Below are 25,547 nucleotides of genomic sequence, written 5' to 3' on the forward strand. Positions count from 1 at the left end.
TTACCTTCCGATCCGTGCACTTTAATTTCACTAAAAAGCGATTATTGTAAGCATTTTATTGAAATAACGCAACTGACTGTATTTCTCAAATTCGTCGTACCGTTTTAAAATCCGTCCATCAAAATTTTTCATCGTCCGAACTAAAACTCACAGCAATGTTTACGAAATTAGCGCGCATGTATTTGTGTAGGACGGCATGACAAATGTTATACTGCAAAAATTTCTGCTGGTCCTGCAAGTTTCCCCAGCTGCAGAATAACGACAATGCGTGAGTTATTTTCATTTTATGAATGACGGAAATTGAAACGATTGTCGACATTTTCTTCTACGTCGCACGAAAAAACGTAGGAAATTTGGTTGCAAGGCATTCTTTAATGAAGAAAAGCATTTAAATAGGTCTCAGCCCACTTTGATTGATCGCGTATTATAGTCAACAAACTAAAATATTAGGGAATAACTAATTTTGCATTGTGTGTCATAAAAAACGCCGATATTTTTAATAATATGTGTCGGGTAGGACGGGAATAGGCAACTACGACGAAGCAGCAACATACCCTAAATAAATAAGAAATAAGTTCTGATTCGAACCAAAAAGGAGCATTCAGGACCTGCTGGCTGATTGGAAACAGCCGCTTCTAGGAAACATACTCCTTGAACTCATATGACGATTCAATTGAAGGATTTTTTGGCCATTCTAAAACATCTAAAAACGAGGAAAAATCTTTCTCCCTCCAATCTAACTAAAAGTACCGTTCTTTTTATGTTCAAATCTCAGTCAGAATCTGAACTACTTGCAACATCACTAATCCTAAAATTAAAAAGAAGAAAACTAATCCAATTTTATTCTACTATGTATATTTTATTCACGACAGATACGTATTTCGTCTACGACTTGCAGGCTTCCTCAGTGTCTGTTTTCGAACAGAACTTCAGAACATCACTAATGCCCATACCACGGCTATGGAAATTTCCACCAACAATTTAAGCATTTCTAAAGTGATTAACTGCAAAATATCCTTTGGTTCTTTAATTTCAATCCAAACAATATTTTACAATCATTTCGAATTAAACCTTTGCCAACAACGGAGGTTTCGTCAGAGACTTCAGAGGTTCCAGTATCAGATCTATCTTAATCCGCCCACAAAGTCTTCCCTTTGAGAGGTTCCGTAGGCGGGTAGGTCATCAAGTGTGTTTTAACAAGTGACAAAGCGCTTCCCAGCGAATACTTCAGTTAAGAAGTTTTTTCCTACTAGTGCTGGTGGATATATTTGAAGCCTTTGCACTTATATTGCTTAAATGGATCTTCCTGTTACACCCAGAGATATCTGATGATTCACAAGTTATTTCTCCTCCTAATCCTACTCGGATTATCATAAAAGAGTCAATGAAAGAGCGATCACCTGGAGTCAAACTAAACTAAGACTTGTGTTTTTCCGGCCCTAATTGAAACCTTAGAATGTTATTGAATGTAATTTTTCGGGATCTACTTTAAGCATTAAATAAAAGTTGGTCTTCTTCTTCTTCTTTTTCCTCATGTTTTGTTTTGTTTACAGAGCCCAAAAGTTAAAAAAAATCCTCTCCAAACATATGCTTACAAATACGTGGGAGTATTATTATTTTTCATTCCCTTCCCGCGGTTTAATCGTTACAAACTTATTGTCAAAACAAGCAGAAGAGCCTTTGAAGTTGAAACCTGAAACAAAAATTATTTTTTTCAGAAATATTCGACGGCAGTGTCCGCTTAATACGGCATTGACTCACACAGGTAACAGTGTTTGAGCATAATTCCTTATGATTTTCAAAATTACATGATTGCATATACATGCCTACAATAATTTCTGAAAATAATCGTCCTTATTAAAGGTTATCTGCGATAACAGAGTACGATTACCCTCGATTACCCTATAAAACCCACACAAATTCACCGGTGATTTACAAACAACCAAAGCTTTCCGGTAACCCGTGATGTTCAATGCCTACGAATATCGCCTGAAGTTAGATTACCATCATAGCAAACAAACAACATCACAGTAGCCGTAAGCTTTCCTGTCAACGATCTTCGCAGTCGCACGCAACCCGCTGCCGCACCTCGTGCTGCTGTGGTGTGATGACGCAGACGGTCACAGTAGGTGATGAGCATGATGTGCTTGCACCGCCCCGCTTCGGATCATTATTCACTTTGATCGGTGCGGTGGCTTACTAATTGCATACAGTAGTCGCATCAATTGTGGTGCGGTGTCTGGCTTATTTCTTATTTGTTGACACGATTGAGGCATATCCAACCACTCACCATAAATATTATATTACCTCTTTGTCGGATTGTAAGCGTTTATCAGTTTGATATCGGCTTCTAGATTACCTACGGAACGACTTTGCAACAACGAAATAACCCTGAATTCTATAATAGCTCTAAATTATTCACCAATCAAGATGGAACTGCCGTATGGTTTAGTTCCACGGTAAAGTTGGCCCACATTCAAATGCACCCGTGCCCACCTCGCGGGGACATTAACCTCTTCGAACGAAAACGAAAACCGAAATGGCGATCAAAACAAACGGCGGAGAAAATATATTTCACCGACACGCAATGCGATACCTACCGGTCAGCCAACACAGGGGTGGCTCGACTTTCATTAGGAGCAAGGTTTCATAACGGGAGGACCTTCGCCATTAAAATCAAGGCTGCCTCCAAATTGGTCAAGGATTGTAGGCGCCTACTATGCACGCTGCCTGTAATTAGTTGCTGTGACATGCGATTCACATACACATTCGTTTATCTGTTTATTTTCAGAACACGGAACTACGCCAGGGAACACCACAATTTAAACGCTGGGAAGCACTACCTCAACCACTAGATTTTAAGGTGTACATTTTCAATGTCACGAACCCGTACGAGGTGCAGATGGGACGACGCCCACGGGTCGTCGAAATCGGTCCATACGTCTATTTGTAAGTAAACATTCGCCACTACACTGATTGAAATAGTAACCATAATTTTTATCAGTCAATACCGCCAAAAGGACAACATTCGGTTCAGCAGAGACCGATCAAAAGTGCACTTTTCGCAGCAGCAAATGTATGTGTTCGATGCCGAATCATCTTATCCGCTTACGGAACACGATCAACTCACGGTGCTTAATATGCATATGAATGTAAGTTTAAATTCAGAACAATTTCATTTTCGATACAATAACAACATTTTAACCTCGAAACTTTCGTTTTTTACGAACCATTATAAATACTTTCACCGAAACGAAAAGCTCATTACTCATGCGTCTTGTAAATCCGAGCCACCCACGTCATCCTTTCGCGTTTGCCGCTCAGTCACCATCTACCACCATATTTAATCGCCAAGCAGAGCCCCTGTTTATATTGCCCTTCTTCTTCTTCTACTCTTCTCATTTGTATATCTTCATTTCAGAGTATATTACAAATAATCGATACCCAAGCAAAGGAAACAATCACGAACTTTCGGTCTGATGTTAACAATACTCTCGAAAAAATCCCAGTAGTTAGAGTTATCAAACGAATAATTGAGCGAACGACACCGATCCAAGTAATCCAAGTTTGATACTACTTTTCCTGCTATATCATGCATTCTGTGTTTTGTTCTTTTTTCGCGCATAGAAACGTTTCATTGTATTTAACCCTTCTTGCAAACGATTGTTGGCATTTTTCCGGCGCCGACCGGTTTATGGCAAAGTGCCACCGGTCGACGGTTTTTGGTTAAGGCGCTGTAAACTTGCTGGCTTGCTATTGTTTCCTATAAACTTTCTTTCTGCTTTCCTGTATGTGTGTTTTTTTCCTTCCTAGCTACTACTGTTTTACGTTGTGTGTGTAATCATCATCTAGTTCGGGTGGCGGACTAATTAAAACGTCAGTCAGCATATGTTATACATGTGTAGGTAGCAACCTGCTCCATTTTTTCCTAATCGATGGAGGTGCGTGGCTAGTAGTAGAACTCCATGTGCACTCATCTGTACAGTGATACACCGTCATCCAGCATAACCGGCACCATCGATTGATTGCAGAAACACTGTTCCGCCGCCTGGTAGTGCAACTGAAGACGCCATTCGAACTGGTATTAGTTCACACCGACTGTTCCGGAAGTACGCTAGAAAGCTCACATACTGACGAAGCTACTTAACTTTGTTTGTGTTGTTCAGTTACAAGTGTGTGTTTTAAAAAATTATTGAATAGAGCGAAGACCGTAGATACACCGGAACAATAAACTGTACTAATTAACAATACAGTCATTCGAACCATCCAAAATAATCTATTGTTCATGCGTAATATGTTGTTGAATTATTTATTTTGATGAAAAAAATGTTGTAATTTCTAATTTATTGAGATATTTGAATAGGCATAATTTTTTATGTTAAATTCAGAAACCGTCTTTCCGTTCCCAGAAAAACAGGTGCTACAAATTTTGAAGCCATAGGACGCGATATTGATGAAAAACACCAAAATTAACCCTCTGGTGCCCACGGCCGCCTTTTGACGGCTTCCGATACCTGCTTTCCATTTTCCTTTTTTCTATGATTTGACAACACCTGTTCCAGTTTTTGATCTCCTCATAAGCTTCCGGTGTGCACAAAAAAAAGTTATAGAACTTTAAACTTGCAAAAACCAGAAAAACAGCAAAATTAATTATTTTGTGTTTCTGTCGACGATACAACTTCAATCAAATCCTGAATTAGCGGTTTTTATCAGGTGTAAAACAAATTTATATCACCCTAATGACCTGAACGAAACCTTACTTACTTACTTTACTTTAGTGATGACGGTTCGTTGCCGATCCTGCACCAAAAGCATTACAATCCTCCAGTACTGTCGATCCTGGGCTACCGTTCTCCAATCCCCTCGAACGCCAGCCGAACGTGCATCGCTCTCGACAACGCATATCCATCTAGTACGGCCTCTTCCTGGTTCTCTGCTGCAAGTAGTTTTGGCTACTTTTTCGCCGGGCACCCTAGCCAAATACCCAGCCCACCGCAGTAACATTGTGGAACGAAACCATCAAACTCAAAACACATTTTTGATGCGTACAAATGCGTAATTTCCAAGCACTGTGTTTTTAGAGAAGTTCATTTATAAAAGATAGCTCATCTTTCCAGTTCTGCACCGTTAGAGTGACCGTATATCCATCTATTAGAGTGATACAAATATCTATTTTCTTAAATGCGTCCAAAAAATAGAGTGTCTTCGCAAAAGTTGTTGCACACACTAAAATTAGTATCTTTATTGTATGCAGTATCTTTCTATCTCTTAATGTTGGTGATATATAATCATTTGTTAAAATAATTTATTTCATGGTTCCTTCGCAGTGCTAGGGCCCTTTTCTCACGCACCCAGTGGAAATAACACTATTCCAGTCAAAGTTGGAACAATGTCTGAGAGTCATTATTGCTGGCCACGCCCATTTTTACCGCAGCTTGTGAAAATAGAAGACAAGTGGTGGTGTAGTCTTTACTTTCAGAATGTCTCCGATTCAACGACTCTTCCATAAATACTACGGATTTGAAAAAACGTTAGGTAGGATTGTGAGGACTCACCTCTAACGAGTGATGCGTCTGCAGCTTTTGCAATCTATACCTATAAAAAGGGATTTCTGTCTGTCTGTCTGTCTATCTGTCTGTCTGTCTGTCTGTATGTTCCTCATAGAATCGAAAACTACTGAACCGATCTGCGTGAAAATTTGCATGTAGAGGTTTTTGGGGCTATAGGGAAGGTTTTCTCGATGGCAAAAGACCCCTCCCCCCACTAAGAGGGGGGGCTCCCATACAAATCTATGCCTATAAGAATGGATTTCTGTCTGCTCTATGTTCCTTATAGAATCGAAAACAACTGAACCGATCGGAGTGATAATTTGCATGTAGGGGTTTTTGGTGCCAGGGAAGGTTCTTATGATGGTTAGAGATCCCTCCCCCCACTAAGAGGGGGGGCTCCCATACAAATGAAACACAAATGTCTGCATAACGCGAGAACTAATCAAGCAAAAAAAGTGATTTCTGTCTGTCTGCCCGAATGTTCCTTATAGAATCGAAAACTACTGAACCGATCGGCGTGAAAATGTTCATATAGGGGTTTTTGGAGCCAGGGAAGGTTCTTATGATGGTTAGAGACCCCTTCCCCTACTAATAGGGGGGGGGCTCCCATACAAATGAAACACAAATTTCTGCATAACGCGAGAACTAATCAAGCAAATCGAACAAAATTTTACATGTGGGTGTTTTTGGAGACAAGAATTTTTTCTATGGTGAAATAAGACCCCCTCCCCCACTTTAGGAGGGGGGCTCCCATACAAATGAAATACAAATTTCCTCATAAATCGAAAACTAATCAAGCAAATGGAACCAAATTTGGCATGTGGGTGTTTTTGGAGACAAGAATTTTTTCTATGGTGAATTGAAACCTCTCGCCACTTTAGGAAGGGGGACTTTTATACAAATGAAATACAAACTTCCTCATAACTCAAGAACTAATTAATCAAATTGAACCATATTTGGCATGTGGATGTTTTTGGAGGCATGAATTATTTCTATGGTGAATTGAGATCCCTCCCCTCTTTAGGAGGGGAATTATGACCCCTCTCCCTTTTAATAGGGGGGCTTCCATATATATGAAATACAAATTTCCTCATAACTCGAGAACCAATCAAGCAAATGGAACAAAATTTGACATGTGGGTGTTTTTGGAGACAAGAATGTTTTCTATAGTGAATTGAAACCTCTCCCTGCTTTAGGAAGGGGGGGGGGGGCTCCTATACAAATGAAATACAAATTTCCCCATAACTCTAGAAGTAATCAAGCAAATGGAACCAAATTTGGCATGTGGGGGGTTTTGGAGGCAGGAATTTTTTTAATGATGGTTTGAGACCCCTCACCCCTGTGGTAGGGGGATAAGGAGTCTCATACAAATAAAACAGAAATTTTTGCGTAACTCAAAAACTAATCAAACTCGAGAAATTTTAGACTCATAAAACATTAATCGCAAAAGGATAACAAAACAAAACCAATAACAAAACCACCAAAAACTATCAATTGTAACATTAGATAGTTCAGCGCGAGTCGGCCATTGGCCGCAAGTGTTGCCGGCGACCTGCCATCGGAAGCGCCGGCCACTGCGGGGGGCAGTCCCCCGTAGAGATCACCTCTATCTAGGTTTATTTATTTTCCTAGATCTACTGACCTCTATTACTTTCCTTCAGTTGGGTCACCCCTGCGAAATGGTACTTTCTACGAAAAGATTTTCTGTGAAATGGAACATCCCGCGTAAGGTTTTTCGCGAAATGATATTTGGCGAAATGGTTCGTAATAATGGTGAATATTTAAATGCTATCCGCTTTATTTTATCAGGCTGAGCGATGGGGGGAGTTGTTTTCTACTTTACTGTGACGAAAGTTTGTTTATTAAAACACCAATGAACTCCTCAGAAACTTGCAAAATTCGAGATTGTAACAAAGGTCATCCGAGATTCACGATTTATGTACAACATAGTTTAATTTGTGGCAATACGAAGTTTGTCGGGTCAGCTAGTAATGAATAAATAACTGCTCTAGTCGTTCTGTGAACCGAAGAGAGCACTATACGCTACCTTGAAATAGGGACGAAAAACTAATGACTGATCATTCCTTTCTCTCCAGCACTCTCTCTCTCTCTGTGTCACGCTACCGGCAACTACCCAAATAACACACATTCTGGTATAAATACCAGGATACCACATCCTCCCCTGCGTAATATGAACAATTCAATATATGATGTTAGCAAAGCCTTGGGTTTAAACGTTTTCCAAAGACTTGACTCTTTTTTATCGGCATATTTCGCAACCGGCTGCTAAAGTTCAGGACAATAACGGGGCTAATGCACCGATCCTTCTGGCTCTATCTAGCAGTACCGCCCAGCCGAGATTCGAACATACGACGCTTGTTATATCAGCACTGTACCTCAAAGCTAACTGAGCAGACAATATATAATGTTATTCCTGGTCAAGTATGGATTATTTAGACTGTTGGTGTAGTCGAATAATTCAATTATTCTTGTTTATTATATTGAAGTTCGTTAAGTCGCAAACATATACTGTAGAGATATCGGTCTCCATTTAGTAATGTAACGACTTAATTTTTTTTTAGTTTCTAAGTATGTTTATTTGCAAGTTGTTTTATAAATAAAATATGTACACAAAGGTTTTATGTAGCAATTTCAAAGTTAATTCATCTGTATCTATTCTATCGTTACAATTAGTAATGAAAGCTATATAAACAATCAAAATCTTGAGAATCTTAGTTCTTGAAGACACCGATATTTCATCCATTGTTGGCGGCAACAGATCCTCACTATGAAGGGACGGTGACCGCCAGACGTTTGAGCATAATCAAAACGTTACGTATTCTCGAGCAGAAAAAGTATTTGTGTTGAACGGTTTCAGTTGTGCTCTCACAATGAGTACTCTGGTCTCCATCTGTGCGTCTCATAATATTCATCAGTCGTCGATGTGGGACTATTGGGTTCACCCACATATAGAGTGCACTGCGTTGCGAAGGCAGTAATCTTCGGGAAGCTGTATTTCTCCATACTTAGGGCCAGTTGATTTCTAGGTTTGCTAATTCCACTTGTGGTCTATAAGTACTCTCCAGGAAAAAAACAATGAATAAGAATAGCGGTAGGGTTTTAGCGAATTTGAAAAGAAAGATTCGCATCTACCATATTTTATCATTGATATTGATCGTCTATTCCCCAACTCAATTTCAACATGCTTTTCACCATGGACTTTTTCTGCCTCCACTGTGCGGTGGTTTGGCAATGTACTTTTCCTCTCTCAATTGTAATTTGCGATGGCCAGGGCTTTTCCCTTCAAGAGCGATATGGACTCACAACATTGCTATTAAGGTTGTGATCCGGCGAGCGGGTATCGAAACGAGAGGAACGATCTTCAGCAAGAGTAGCCAATTCCTAGCCTTCGCAAACGATCTCGAGATCAATACTAAAAACTTTGGAATGGTGAAGGCCATCTACGCTAGACTAAAAACGGAGGCTTGGAGGATTGGGTTACAAATTAATGGGTCGAAAACGACATAAATAATGGGAAGAGACTCCAGAGAAAACAACGTTTGCTTCCCACGGACAGTGGCTATTGACGAGGATGAACTGGAAGTCGTTGATGAGGTCATATATTTGGGATGACTGACAATAACACGAGTAAGAAGATTCAACGACACGTTTGAGTCGCGCCTAATTTTCCCTCCGCAAGACACTTCGATTAAGGAGCATACGCTAACGCTTCGATATAAAACGCTTAAAACGCTAATCAAACCGGAAGACATAGGTGCACTCGCCGTATTTGAACGAAAGGTGTTGCGGACTTTTTTTTTAGCGGAGTACAAACGGATAGCAGAGAGTGGCGTAGGCGTATAAACCATAAATTGCAGACACGGTCATCCAGATACCACGTGGACAAAAAAATACCAATTTTCAACCCCCCCGTCCCCCTCCGTGGACAAGCGTGGACATTGATTCAACCCCCACCCCCCTCCCTGTTTGTCCACGTGGACATTTTTTTTCTTATGTAAAATTTAACAAAACAAAAATGATGGTGTAAATTTTGTTTTCAACTTGATTTATGTAGTATTTATCAAAAATGCTTACGTGAAGCGAAGCTCCAGTCTAACGGCCCCGGCACAATGCATACGGATTTTGAGTCGCTGTAGAAATTTGAGTTTTTCCATGGATTTTCTGTCTTATTTACGTAGCGTAAAAATGCAATGTGAGGTGTTAGGACCTTAATTATTCTGTTCATAGTGATCTTGTCTGCAGCGAATTACTATCCATTGCAAGAAACTCCGTTTCAGCTTGACTTGCTCGACGATTCTTCTCCGTCAATAATGTCCCTGTCTAACCAGAACACCTCTGCTTAGCCGTCTACTCCAACACAACACACGACTTTACCAACGCGATTTGGTTCGATAAATTTTCTGAAGACGAATTCTTCCGTAATGCTCGGTTCATGTGTTTACGTCAACATATGCCTCATCCGAAGATAAAACTTTACTTGAGCCTAAAAACAATCACTGATCAATGGTTAATGCTAATATGTATAATTAATTTTGATATTTCTGTTTCTAATTTCTGTTTTTGGTATAAAAAAAACTTGTCCACGTGGACATTTTCCATACCCCCTCCCCCCCTTCCGTGGACAAGCGTGGACATTTTCATACCCCCCACCCCCCTCTAAGCTGTCCACGTGGTATATGGATGGCCCCCTACTTGGAGACACACACTTCCATCGTACAACTGACGAAAGTTGGGATACTACGGTGGGCCGGCCACGTCACCAGGCTGCCGGGCGACTGTGCAGTGAAATCCGTTCTCTTCAAGAACCCCACTGGCACCAAGAATAAAGGGGCCCAACGTGCTAGATGGTTCGACCAAATAGAAGCCGACCCGCGTGTGTCGGGATGCTCAGCGAATTGGCGACTAGTAACCCAGGACCGAGTACCATGGAAAGGAATTCTTGACACGGCAAGAGCCACCCCGATTCTCGGCTTTATTTTTTGCCTGCGTAAACTTAAAATACATTGTCCTTGTGCCGGCTTAACCTTAAAATACATTTTTTCCAGCTTTTCCCAACTCAATTCTAATATATGTTGGCCATGGCCTTTCACCACAAATTAGCCATGGGCTTTTCCCAACTCAAGTTTAATATACATTCAAATCTACGTAATGGTAGTTTCCACTGCCAGCCAATAGGAAATTTTACAGGTGTTGCTTTACGCACCTTCTGACGAAAAAACACACGCGCTGAGACATAAAAACTCATAACTTCCAGAGTTTTCATTTCTCCATTTTCGAATTTTGCATACTTCTTCGAGAAAGATCAACAAATATTTTAAAATAAAAAAAAATCGAGAAAAAAAAGTTCCAACTTTGAAAAAATTGCAATTGTTTATAAAACCTACGCTCGAAGATTTGTTCGTACTGCCGGCTCCACCCCAAAGCAAAGAAGTTGGACACGTTGAAGCACTTCGTATATCGAGTACTCGCTGAACAGATCCAATCTGGCATTTACAACATCCTCTCACACAAGAAAAACGCATGTGTTGAACGGAAGCCTGGTTCTGGCCGCCCAAAGTGCTGCGTGACTGTAACGTGCAGCAAAAGCTTATAAGATGAAGACCGAGAGCAAGTTGATCTCATGGTTCCGCGCCTTGAGCCGGTAGGATGGAGTAACCGGCTAAACAGTGAAAAAATACTTGACCAAAATGGACATTTTTTACGGAAGCGTTAGTCGAGGCTGGCTGTGTCTGCGTAGCAGAAAATCGCCCTGAGAACGGCAGAAGGAGCTGGTAAAAAACATCTATCCGGTGAAGCCCGATGTCGCGGTGATGATAAGCGACGACTGATTACTTCAAGTCCCCCACAAAGAAGGTAAACGATGACCTCAACTATATCTTTCGTGCCAACTTTCCGAAGAAGTTCCTTTTATGGCTGACGATCAGCGAGAAGAGAATGTTCAAGCCGCTGTCCTTTCATTCGAAGTTTACGGTGTACGAGGAGATACGAAGATACAGTATGAAGTATCTACCGGAAGTTGACGCCTTCATCAAGAAGTACTGCGCAAAGCATGTGGCTTTTAGGCCGGACCTGGTCTTGTCCATCATGCCAATAGATCAGGAGATAACGGAGATGGACCGGCTGAAGATAAACACTGCACCGTGGATCACCAACTTTTCCAACGCACCCAACTGCGACCAATAGAAAATTTTCGACCGAAGCCCAAACGAAGCATTTACTCTAATCATTTTGTGCGCAAAACGGAGAAGGAGCTGATCATCAATGCCACGAAAGAGTTGAATAATATTCCGACGTCTATCTTTTAATCGGCCGTTGTTGTACACTTAGCAGGGAGTCGAAGTATTTTTATGGAAGGCTTAATAAACGTAGGATTTAAGGAAAATTTATTTCATTGAATTTCATATTTGCAATATGTACATACGTTAAGTGCAGTACAGTATTGGATGAGGGGAAAATACGAAAAAATGAAAAACCTAAAAGCTCAAGCCTCGAGCTTAATATCCATTCAAATCTACCTAATGGTAATTTCCACTACCAGGTGGAACCAGATCTTACAGGTGTTGCTTTATGCACCTTTCGACGAAATCGGGCGCCAAAGATCGTCGGATTACAGAAATAAAACTTAAGCACTTCAGTCACCCTGGTTGTTCAATTTGGTAATGGATCGCCAATGTGATATCCTGTGGTTTGCCATATTCACGACTAATTCCCAACTTTCTTTACGCGGGAAGCTGTGAATCGACTCCAGCACTTTCTCTATGTGTAAACAACAAACATTCCCGGTATATCCTCTAATATGGGATAAATTTCAGGCTGCCACAAGTGACTTCATACCACCATAAAACTCTGCGTTGAAAATCATATGTTTTTCAGTTATTATAGTCATAATCGTCTGAAAATTAATTTGTTCATCAATTCATAGCGTTATTTAATGATAAAAAATTGACGATAGACGGATTTCACGCCAACTCGTCTGTGGGGTTGGCAGCACCCTTTCAGAATTCAATGAAACTTTTTGTGTGTAAAGAGCATGTAAATGAGTAACTTTTTCCAAAATTTGTCCAGACTAACTTTCAGAAAGGGCTGAAAATTTTTTTTCTCTATTTTTTTATAAAAAATGTAACTGGAAAATTACAAGAACTACAAAAAAATGCTCTATGAGTACCCTTTAGGAAATTTTCTGGATTTTCTACACTGAAAACAAAAGCACCTAACAGAGAAGACGTAAGGTAAAAATTTTGGTCATAGAGCGGTATTAAGCGCTGGAAAGACTCAAGATTTCAACGATGCTGTGTAAAGGAACCTGTCGCTTTAATGCAATGAAATCAGCATTTACTGTTATTGCATTAAATTTTTTACAGCCTAATAAAAATAAATCATAACAATCACAACAGAATATTCAATGAACCAGCACGATAAGTGATACTCGTTAAAAACCGAGCCACTTTTTTATTTCTGTTTGTCTTTTGTCCGTATTTATTCGCCACCCATTATGCCAATTATCCATATTTGGAGAGGCGGCTCAAACTAGGATTTCAACCAAGCAACGGTTAAGCGCAAACTTGAGGTAATAATAAACACTTCAAAATCGTGACCGATCGATTATTTACTTCTGTTGTCAAGAGTCGTGGTGAATGATGCTGGAAAAATTAACGATTCTTCTAGCTCGCTGTTAAGTTGGAGTTGGAGAGCTTACTTAGAAGTAGACGAAATGCGGATCCAATTCATGAATATACATATATAAAACTGAATGAAATTTTAGCGAATAGTGAAAAAGAAATAATTTAGCAAATGAAAGTTTGTTTTACTGAATTCCTCATTAGTCATCATCTTGTATTTACTACTTATCAGTGACATCAAACTCGCACTTTGCTTCGATTGTGCCAGTTTACTCTGACTAATTCCATTTAGAATGCACATTCTCATTTAGCGGTAGATCGGTCTTTTCAGTATGTAATCGCAACCAGGTCTGGTCTTATGTTCCAGAGCACTGTAACCTCGTAGTACGACACGCCAGTCCTAGGACACAATTGTTACTCATTGCATTTTGTTTTCCATTCTGTAGTCCATTCTACAAATTGCCGAAGATGAAACCTATGATAGCTTGCGGTTGATCAACGTCGAACTGAATCGGATATTCGGCCGGCCGGATACGATGTTCCTCAGGACAACACCGAAGGAGTTCCTCTTCGATGGGGTGCCATTTTGCGTCAACGTGATCGGTATTGCTAAGGCGATCTGCAAGGAGATCGAGAAGCGCAACACCAAAACCATCCGCGTGATGCCGGACGGGTCGATGAAGTTTTCGTTTTTCAACCATGTGAGTTGCTAAAACTGCTTTTTTAGCATATTCAAATGAAGTAAAATGGCGTTTTTGTCTGGTTTGACAGAAAAATATGACCGACGATGGTGTCTATACGGTTAACACCGGAATCAAGGATCCACTGCAGACCCACATGATCGACTCCTGGAATGGGCGCAGCACGCTGGATCGGTGGAGCAATCGATCGCAGGGATCCTCGGCAACGTGCAACAAGATTCAGGGAACGGACGGGTCCGGTTATCCACCGTTTCGAGCTGGTGTGCAGAAAATGACCATCTTCAGTTCGGACATTTGCCGGTGAGATTGACCTTGTTGGATCCCAAACTAAGACTTGATTTAATTTTTGTTTTTGCTTTCCCAGAACTGTGGATATCAAGTACGTGGAACCGTCAAGTTACGAAGGAATACCATCCTTACGGTACATAACGGATACCAACTTCCTGAACGAAATTGGTCCGGAGTATGGTAACGATTGCTACTGCGTCAATCGAATACCGAAGGCGCTGGTTAAGAGCAATGGATGCTTGTTTAAGGGCGCGCTGGATCTATCCACCTGTTTCGGTAAGTTTCATCTTGACTCATAGTGGCTTTGTAATGTTCGGTATTTCCGGGGACCACTCACTTATCTCGTTCGATTGATGCTGGACGTTCGACTAAAATAGTGTTAACAAACAAGTTTTTAGTGTTATCTGATAGGCATAACTACGAAATGTCGCTCAGAATTTCGCGGTAAAATATTGAAATTCAGTGGAGTAGAACGGTGTACGCATTCTAATCTGCAGAAACTTCTCTTCACCATACCGCTGAATCCAGTAGTGGATAGCAACGAAACTGGTCCTTTTGAGTGGGAAGGTGCAAACTGCTGTTTTTAAACTATGCATTTAATATAATGTTCAGCATTTAATTTTTGCTATTTTCCACTCGAAATTGGTGGCCTTAGAATAAATAAAACAATTATAGAATTAATGTAACGATAAACTACTGTCATTTGTTTTAAACAGCAAAAAACTTCTTTGAGTGAAAAGGTGTAAAATATTATTTTACTATAGCAAATTGAGTGAGACTTGATAAAAACGGCATGTCGATGATGACGGCGCAATTCCGTTCATAATTTGATCGGTTGTTGTGCGTTTCTAGCTAAAGAAACTGACTAAAGAAGTGACAGGTAACTCATTTTCGTTTCGTCGAAACCAAGTGCGCATGAATCTCGATGAAACCTTCTGAATCTTTTGCTCGAAAACTTGCGAAGTATCAGTCGATCAACGCGGAAGAAATTAATGACTGCTAATGACCGGCAACAAATATAATCGTATCATCACGAAATCGATCCGTGCTGCCTGACGAAAACACCAGGCAATCAAATTTGTATCGTACAGTTCATAAAATCACCTAAATGTTGAACTCGAAAAAATATTGTTCGAACTTTTCCTAGCAACTTTGAACAGAGTCACGCACAACAATCATCGTTGAGCAAATCAGGTTTAATGATGACAGGAGGCCGCGAGTGACTGAGCTCCAGTGTCTTTTCTTTAGTCAGTTTCTTTATTTCTAGCAGCTCCTAAACTTTGCCATAAATGTCATACAGTCAAAGACCACATTAAGTGCTGCACTGCCCATGGATGCATAGTCGACGTAACGACCAGCACCATGATTGTTGAGAAAACGCATTTTTATCGTGAAAAACGTTTAAAGCCATATAATCTTTGCTATAAACTTTTTCAATCGAGTAATCTGTCAATTTAGTAGAGTTTATTATTCAAAACAGGACTGATGGGGTTTTATGATTCATTCCTCATTTATTGTGTTTAAAAAATGTGAACGCCAGTTTATGTGAATAAAAAGACTGTTTTTTTGACCGGTTATTCCCATAACTTGGCGTAAAGCTACAAAAACAAATAGGTTACTATGGTGATTGATTATGCGGGGAATTACGTCAACCATTAGCATTACGTGGAACTAATAGCAGAGTAACTCGATTTTCCTAAATTTCTCGAATATTTTCGAACAAACATATGTTGTTTAAGTATTGGGCATGTGAACAACATAGATAAGAGTGAGTAGGACCTAAAAAGTACATTTTGGTCATATTGGTTTTTACGTCAACTATGCATCCATGGGCAGTGCATCGCTACGTCGCAGCTTCAAACAACCGGACCGGCTAGACAGGTTAACGTCTTGTTATGATCGCCAACAGCTCATGGTACCTAAATATTCTTGTATTATCGTTCTGTCCACTTGGAAGATGGCATGTTTCTCCTCCGGTAATGGAGCGGTGACCTGAGAGATACTTTTATTTATAAGCTGTATCTCTCGTGGTTTCAGTGAAACGTAAATACAGGCTCCCAAAAATAACCAAAAAGAACATATTCACCTAAATAGTCAAATGCCGATGGTACAAGTTTACCACGGGACGTGACGAGAATGCGATCGACGTTGTACCTGCTCATCACCGGAAGTAATAAACCCTTCTCAATTACAGTTTTGTAATGAAAATCACATGTCAAAGGTCAATACAAAGATTAACCCTTTGCACCTCGAACCAACACGAACGTGTAGGCAACTTGAAATGTTTTAATGCGAAAACATAAACTTACACAGCATAGTATAGAACATTTTGCGTTGCAAATTGATCAAATTTGATCAATTAAATTGAAAATACAGGCATCGACCAAACGGTCAGTAATATCATCGCGTATGATGGCAAATACGGAACATTATTATAAAAAGATTAGGCCTAGAAATCTATAGTCAGGTGTTCTGATGAGTCAAATTCGTGGATTTGGCCCTTGAAGGAACTTATTTACAAACAAATTAGGAATATGCAAAGCAGTTAAAGGCTTTAATTTTCTTGATTAAATCACTTCTTTTGAAGATTGATCAGAAAAGTTCTCGCCCAACTAAATGTGAGCTCTATTTTGGGCAAAAATTTCGGGGATCCCTAACCAATACATTAATTTAACTTTCTACTGGAGTTTTTTTTAATAAATGGGCCCAAGGGTTCCAGAAATTTAAGGCATTTAGGATAGGACCAATCTTTCGATTTACTCGTACATCGCTTATTCCAAACATTCGTTAGTTCGTTAGTCTCCATAAGTATAAAATCATAAATATATGAATTAAGATGAAAAAAACACCTGATTTTGGGAAATTATTGTTACAATAATGGAGAGATTTCAAGCTCTCTGCTTTAACCTTCTTTGAAGGCTAACTACCTACCATTAACGTTTCAGTTTGAAGACGTTGAACCAGGAGCGTAACGATACAGCCTATCCGTGTCTTTATTTAACACTAGCTGACCCGACAAAATTCGTATTGCCCCAAATTAACCTGTGTTGTGAATCTCGGATGATCTTCGTCACAATCTCGAGTTTTGTAAGCCCCCCAGTGGGTGGCGCTTCCGACGGCGGGTCACCGGCAACACTCGCGACCGTCTCGTCCTGAATGATCTAGTGTTACTATAGATAGTTTTTGTGGTCTTGTATTGACTAATGTTTTATGGAAGAGTCTCGACTTTCTCGAGTTCGATTAGTTTTTGAGTTTCGCAAAAATTTCTGTTTTATTTGTATGAGAGTCCATATCCCCCTACCACAGGGGTGAGAGGTCTCTAACTATCATAAAATAAATTCAAGACTCCAAAATCTCCCACATGCCAAATTTGTTTCCATTTGATTGATTAGTTCTCGAGATAAGAGGAAATTTGCATTTCATCTGTATGGAAGCCCACCCTCTTAAAGGGGAGATGGGCCATAACTCGCTTTCTAAAGAGGAGAGGGGTCTCAATTCGCCATAGAAAAAATATCTTGCCTCCAAAACCACTTACATGTCAAATTTGGTTCCATTTGCTTGATTAGTTCTCGAGTTATGAGGAAATTTGTTTCTCATTTGTATAGGAGCCCCCCCTCTTAAAGTGGGGAGGGGTCCTTATTCACCATAGAAAATATTCTTGCCCTCGAAAACTTTCACATGCCAAATTTGGTTCCATTTGCTTGATTAGTACTCGAGTTATGAGGAAATTTGTATTTAGTTTGTATAGGAGCCCCCCCTCTTAAAGTTGGGAGGGGTCCTAATTCACCATAGAAAATATTTTTGCCTCCAAAAACCTCCATATGCCAAATTTGGTTCTATTTGCTTGATTAGTTCTCGAATTATGAGGAAATTTGAATTGCATTTGTATAGGAGCCCCCCCTCCTAAAGTGGGTAGGGGTCCCAATTTATCGTAGAAAAAAATTTTGTTTCCAAAAACACCCACATGCCAAATTTGGTTCCATTTGCTTGATTACTTCTCGAGTTATGAGGAAAATTGTGTTTCTTTGGTACAGCAGCCCCCCTCTTAAAGTGGGGAGGGGTCCTAATTTACTATAGAAAATATTCTTGCCCTCGAAAACCTTCACATGCCAAATTTGGTTCCATTTGCTTGATAAGTTCTCGAGTTATGAGGAAATTTGTATGGAAGCCCCCCCTTTTAAAGAGGAGAGGAGTTATAATTCCCCTTAGAAAGAGGGGAGGGGTCTCAATTTACCATAGAATAAATTCTTGTCACCGAAAACACCCACATGCCAAATTTTGTTCTATTTGCTTGATTAGTTGTCGAGTTATGCAGAAATTTGTGTTTCATTTGTATGGGAGCCCCCCCTCTTAGTGGGGGGAGGGGTTTCTAACCATCACTAAAACCTTTCCTGGCCCAAAAAACCTCTGCATGCAAATTTTCACGCCAATTGGTTCAGTAGTTTTCGATTCTATAAGGAACATACGGACAGACAGACAGACAGACAGAAATCCTTTTTTATAGGTATAGATTAAACTATGATTTCATTACATCGAATTAACACACAGGTAGCAACCGAAGCAACAATGTATGACCGTGAGACCATAAGCAAAGGAATGTACCTCCAACAAGTTTGACCACTTCCAACTACAGGCCTCTTAATTCCAGTTCATTCGCTATTATATTGTTTTAATTTATTTGCTAAACCCTTTTGATGATGTTTCACGATTAAGTCAAGGCTGTTGACTCTAAACAGGATCGTAGCAACTGGCCCTGCAATCGTCCTGCACTCTAACAGCTGGCTGCGAAGTCTGCGGCTTTGCTTTTTGACGTAGGACTACGTCTTTGTTTGCTATCTGAGACTGGGTAGCACTTTGTGAAAACCAAAATAGAAGTGTAACGTTGGAATGAAAGATTTCAAATGCTAATAACTACTAAACTACTGAACGAAACTGAACAATTTATATGTCGTTGGAAAGATATAATGATCAGCAATTTTATGGAGGGGCGAGGGAGCAATTTTACAGACGGCATAAGAGGGGGGACTGCTATACAAATGAAACACAAATTTCCTCAAAGCTCAAGAATTAATCAAGCTAATGGAACCAAATTTGGCATGTGGGGATTTCGGAAGGCAAGATTTTTTTCTATGGTGAATTGAGATCCTTCCCCTCTTTAGAAGGGGGGGGGGGGGGTTCCCATACAAATAATGTACAAATTTCCTCATAAGTTGAGAACTAATCAATCAAAAGCAGCCAAATTTGGCATGTGGGGGTTTTTGGAGGTAAGACTTTTTTTCTTTGGTGTACTGAGACCTCATCCCCTTCTAAGAGGGGGAGAGGAGGGGGGGCTCCTATACAAATGAAACACAAATTTTCTCATAAATCGAGAACTAATCCATTTGCTTGATCCAAGTTTCGCATATGGGGGTTTATGGAGGCATGAATTTATTTTATGATGGTTTGAGACACTTACCCCTGTGGTAGGAGGATAAGGATTCATACAAATAAAGCAGAATTTTTTGCGAATGTGCTATATTTTCAATTCAAGCGGTGAGCTGTGAAAGTAAACCAGTAAAACCTTCTGGGAGCAAAAGACAGTGAATCGACACCGTTAACTTACGTGCCTGTTGCCATTAATGTCAAAAGAGAAGGACATTCGAATGGCACGTCATATTTGCGATGAACGTGCTTTGGCTTTAATGTTATTTGTAACCAATGGCCCTTTTCATGGTCACAGGCGAGTAAAAGTAAGATTATTGAAACATGTCAAGCTAAGCATAATCATATTTAATACAATAATCTGGGGACTGGTCATTCATTACTATTTGAACCTTTATGATGCACACAAATGATTTTTAAAAGAAATCTATGTCTCAATGGTTGCAGGCGTTGTACTTAAGAAACACGTAATACGTTCACGTATTTTCAAAGCCACCATTGCATTAAATGAAGAATTGAATCTGAATATTTCGCTCATCTCTTTTAAACATTCTCTTAAGCAATGGCGCTCACAGATTCTTATAAACAAACATATGCCAGAAATGCAGTTTACATTCGTCTTTGATATAATGATCTGATATAATCCTACGTCACCCTTTCGTACAACCCTTAGGGCTGTATCCCTTCACGTTTAAATCATTTATCACAGCCTAATTTGATTTGTTGCAGTTGCTTTTTACTTGGTCCTGGTACCTGGGGTAATAAGCACCGTTGAGGCAAAATGCACCCCCTTTGTTTCTAAGCCAAAACACAATTTAAAAATAAAAAAGTAATTCTGCCAGCTAAATCGATGTTTACTTTGGCTACTATGTGAATTTGGCAGTTCTATCTAATAAGGAAACGTAAATAATAACAAAGATATGTTTTCTGAATGAATAACCTGTAACTTTTTGCTTCGCTTCACTAACACTTTTTAACTGCTCCGGCCATATTAATCGCTGGTAAATGTTATAATTCGATTAATTGTGGTTTGAGCTACACAATTCTGATAAAACATCAGAAGTTTTGATATTTATTACTTTTGTTTTTACCAGGAACATTTTTTGTGTAAGTTCGGGGCAAAATGCACCCTCAACAAACATGCTTTATTTATTTTGCTTCTTTTTAAAAATGACACGCAATTACGTTCAAGTGTCTAATATGTTGTCAGCTGCTTTTTTACTGATTTCAGTACTAGTTTCCACTATCGTTTTGTTTATGCTAAGTTACTAGTAGTAGGTAATAATCTGTTATGAACAATTATGAAACGTAAAATCGCGTATCTATTTTTGCTGTTGAACCTGATCCGACAGTAATTCTATCACATAAAATGTTTTTTACGGTGAATTTTATTATCAGAGAATTTTATAAGTATATTTTCGATACTTTACGACCGTTAATTTAATAGTGAAAATTATTGGCCAATTTCACGCTCAACGTAAATATGGCATCACTGCCGTTTCCTTGGTAACGCATCAACAACGACGGTCGCGGATTCGGACTTGCAATCGAAACGAAGTAAAATTTTCATATCAATTCAAGTGAACAGTTTGGGCAAAATCATTATATGTGTATAGTGATGTGATGCATTGAACGGCCGAAAAAAATTAAAGAAAAATCGACGGCGAAAAAGTAAAAATATAGTGATGAATTTTAATTGTGCAGAAATCTCCGTATTTAGTATAATTTTTGCCCCAAAAAGTAATAGAACCTATAGAATGCAATGTTTAGTGCTTCGAGTTGCAAGATCTGATTACGGCTAGCAGGTTAGTTGAACTAACTTCATTTTTTTGTGATGGTTTCCCGAGTCTATGGGAGCATGTTGGTACACCGAAGAAGGGAAGGGAAGGGTGATATTCGGTGCCATACTGACTGCCATAAATGTACTCTGACAACCTTGTCCTTAAACAACCGCAGTCAGCACTGGAGGCTGTTAAATACTGTGTTTCAAAAATAATGCTACTCGGGTACACGGAATTCCAAGGAAAACACACCTCCAATAATTCATCTCTTCTTTCCTTCGCTTAGGAACTGTAATCACAGCATTTGGTAAAAACTAGGAACGACATTGTCAGCTAGCACGCACGAATTGTATTACAATTATTGAATTCATTGAACATATTCCCATTAATTGATACAAAACATGCATGGGTGCATTTTGCCCCGGCTAGTTGCGTTTTCAGACTTTTGCCTCAGTATCAAAAATCACTTTGCACGCCTTTTTCACAAAGGTTTTCAGCATGATAGCTTCAGAAACTTTTAACTAATATTCATGAGATTATACTCAGTATTTAAGCTTTAATAGAGAAAAACCACGATTTCCTTAAACGGTGCATATTACCCCAGGCTACCCTATGATCGAGAGATCAAAAGCAAAGGAATGTACCTCCAACAAGTTTGACCACTTCCAACTACAGGCCTCTTAATTCCAGTTCATTCGCAATAATCTTGTTTTAATTAATTTGCTAAGCCCTTTTGAAGATGGTTCACGATTAAGTCGAGGCTGTTGACTCTAAACAGGATCGTAGCAACTGGCCCTGCAATCGTCCTGTACTCTACTAGCTGGCGTTCCTTCACGTTTAAATCATTTATCACAGCCTAATTTGATTTATTGCAGTCGCTTTTTATTTGGTTCAGCAAAACAAACCAAAAACAATCAAATTTCGATTGAATAGGTTGACTGAGCCGCCCATGGCGAAACACAGTAGATAATGATTAAAAAGTATTATGAAATTATCTTTGATATAAGCGGACACGGTTTTGTAAAGAGGAGAGACAGGGATTATAAACGAAGTAAAAAAAAATTAGCGGCCATCTTGGAATCAGCCGCCATGTTTGATTTTATCAAAAAATCGCCATTTACGCCATGTTCCCCCCAACCGATTTTAATTTCAAGACCACCATTGGAAAGGTGAGAAAAAATGCTATAAAAATCGTTTATTAAATTACATGTGTAGTGGCATTAAATAAACGAAACAATTAATTATCAAGGTTTACAACGCTCATATTATGGAATATCTTGCTACAGAAAATTAATTGCTTTATTTAGTAAATGCCATTGCACACCTAACCTGATGAATGTTTTTTATAGCATTTTTTCTCAGCTTTCCGATGGTAATCTTGAAATTAAAATCGGTTTGGGGGATCATGGCGCAAGCGGTGATTTTTTGATAAAATTCAACATGGCGGCCAAATCCAAGATGGCCGTCGATTTTGTTTTCCCTTAGTAAACCCTATCTCTCCTCTTTACAAAACCGTGTCGTTTGTAGTTTGTTTCATAGCAGATTTTGGAAATATCACAATAATTATATGCAAATTGTGAACCTTGCTACAAACAATTGGTTGTTTTATTCACTTAATGCGATTGCACACCTAATTTTATGGATTCAGGTTTCCAATGGTGGTCTTAAACTGAAAATCGGTTGGGGGGCTCGTGGTGAAAACGGCAATTTTTTTGTAAAATCCAATATGGCGTCCAAATGCAAGATGGCCGTCAAAAAAATTTTTACTCCATTTGAAAGCCCTGTTCTTCTTCTTTACAGAACCCGGCCATTTGTTATTTATTTCAAGGCAAATTTATGAAATATCACATGATATTGATCTCAAGGTTTGCTCAAATTCAACTTTTTTTGAAACTGTTAGGTTCTTTGGCGAACGAGGGGTCCACTATTTCGAGGTATCAAAAGTGTAATTCTTATTTTTTAATCATTTGCAACCAATTAAGTGTAAAAGTTCCTTTATTTGAAGACCTCGTGTCAGTAGTGGCCCCGTTTCAGCGAGAATTACTCAGTGGATTGCCCATTGGTGTACCTTTCGACTGTTTGTAGGTACGCTACTGAATGCAAAGTGGTTCTCCTCCATACACAGTCGCGTCAGCTTCAAGTAACCTCCTGCCTTTTTCCTCCATGCGTTGTCCCCATGTTGTTTCAAATGCCAATAATCGGGAATAAAGCCGTAACATTGAAAGAGTCTATTATGTCGTCTTCTGTTGGTTCTCCCTATGTTTTTAGGTGCTCGACGAACTCTCGAGTGCTGATGACGGACCGACTCGGGAGTTTTATCGGCATTTTATGGAACTCGGTTACCAATCATTTGGCAATCTGTTCCGTTTGCCGTGATTATTTCCCGCATTTCGGTTCCTGGTTTGTGTCCTTTTATTCTGGGCTATATGGACAGTAAAGTTAGAAAACAGACACTGATGAAGCCTGCAAATCGTAGGCGAAATAAGTCTCTGTCGTGCATAAAATTGATAGTAAAATTCAATCATGAAAAAAAATTCTTTAATTTAAACTCCCCCATTTTACCAGGGTCCGACCATGCTAGTGCGTGTGACGACACTATCATCGTCAAGCGAGCAGCCAGCGGTGATGATCGCACGAAAGCGCCGTTTAAGGTGAAATTAGTGATCATTAAGATATCATCATATTATATTTGTACTGTTTGAATAGAATAGAAACTGTAAGCGACAAATAACCAAACGCATTGTGTGTGTACATACAGATTGACAAGCAATGTTATTAAAACACGGGAGTATTGTATAACTTATGATGAACATTTCAGCTAAAGTTACGCGAGAGCTTAACACAAAATTCGCTGGTATTCTATACGCAATGTAATGTTGCTATATCTTCTGTTAGATTTCTTTATTACATGACGAAAAAGCAACAATTTTAGTATTTTGTATGGCATTACTGGTTTACTGCGTGCAAGAGGTAAACGAAAGAATACGAAAATTCCCTGTCACATGAAATAGATGCACTCTAGAAAATCGGTACTTCCATTCACCGGAATAATTTTGGAAACATTTGGTTTGCAAGCATTTCGTCTTATGTTTAAGAATAAAGTAAATAAAATTTACTATAAAACTCGCAATTTTAGGTTAAATGTTTGGTGGATGAAAACTGCGCAAGTTTTTACACAAGTTGTGCAAACAGATTTTTTTATAGTGCATGCAGTAGGTCTTTTGTATGCGCAAATGCTCGATTAGGTGCTCGTGTGCTTTCATATTTTGTGAATTTCTGGCAAATGCGGAGGTATATTGACGGAAAGTGAGCCAGAGATTGATGGACTACAGTTAAATGTTTCTAAATTCTGCATTTCAAGTGAAGTGAATGGTCGGTTTTGAAAATCAAGAAAATTCGCTACGCGATGAGGTTAGTGTAGTGTGTGTGTTTTATGATTTATGTTTTATGCTGAGGTGATTTTGAAGTGCATGTGCATAAACAGTTTTCTCGTCAGAAAAAACATTTTTGTTAATGGAACTGAGTTTCGTATGAAAGATTATCGATAATGTATCAATAATGTGGCAGACAATCATTTATCCCAGCGAATCCTAACAAAAAATCCACTGTACTTCATTTAAAATATGGCAACTGAAGAGCCTTTAAGACCTGTTTACTAATATGTACATTCATAGCAGTCATGGTAGTCATTAATACACGTTGAGGGCTAATTTCTCGTTAACTGAGCTGGGATCCTCTCGCCAATTCAGGCTTTAGCAAAGGATGTGTTGTGCTGGGATCCAGCACAAGCTACAAGCAGTCAAGTATAAGCCCCGGGACGGGACGGACGTGTTCTGAATTAACTCGCGATCTTTCACACCGCCGCAGCCTGTTATTCGTGATCGTGTTTCGTGTGTCGTTGGTTAACAGTGTAAGCAAGCAGACAGCAGCGAGTCCTGTTGGGAAAATTTCCTTCGCTGAAATGAATGTTGAATGTTTGAACAGTGCTGCGGGCAAAAATCGCTTTGCGATCGTTATCGGTTGCTGGGTGGTGATTCTACTGCTGGCTCAGAACAACGGTGCCGACGGGCGGGTGTACAAACGATGCGAGCTGGCACGTGAACTGAAGCTGAAACAGGTGCCGGAGGATCAGATTGCCGACTGGTTGTGTATCGCCGAGCACGGGTC

At 39.5% G+C, this 25,547-nt stretch overlaps 1 protein-coding gene across 2 annotated transcripts in view; it reads left to right on the plus strand.

Annotated features, from left to right (window-relative positions):
* The window catches only part of LOC128738453 (sensory neuron membrane protein 2), a 58,357-nt gene that overhangs the window by 28,479 nt on the left and 4,331 nt on the right, over positions 1-25,547 (plus strand). Inside the window, exons 2-7 of one of the 2 annotated variants that reach the window (XM_053833593.1) lie at positions 2,792-2,949; positions 3,005-3,152; positions 3,422-3,556; positions 13,636-13,890; positions 13,961-14,190; positions 14,255-14,454. In XM_053833593.1, the coding sequence (XP_053689568.1) occupies positions 2,792-2,949; positions 3,005-3,152; positions 3,422-3,556; positions 13,636-13,890; positions 13,961-14,190; positions 14,255-14,454 (1,126 nt within the window). The remainder of the gene's footprint in view (positions 1-2,791; positions 2,950-3,004; positions 3,153-3,421; positions 3,557-13,635; positions 13,891-13,960; positions 14,191-14,254; positions 14,455-25,547) is intronic. The other variant, XM_053833594.1, reaches the window with a different exon arrangement.

This window comes from Sabethes cyaneus, chromosome 2 (assembly GCF_943734655.1).
Source record: "Sabethes cyaneus chromosome 2, idSabCyanKW18_F2, whole genome shotgun sequence".
Taxonomy (NCBI): Eukaryota; Metazoa; Arthropoda; class Insecta; order Diptera; family Culicidae; genus Sabethes; species Sabethes cyaneus.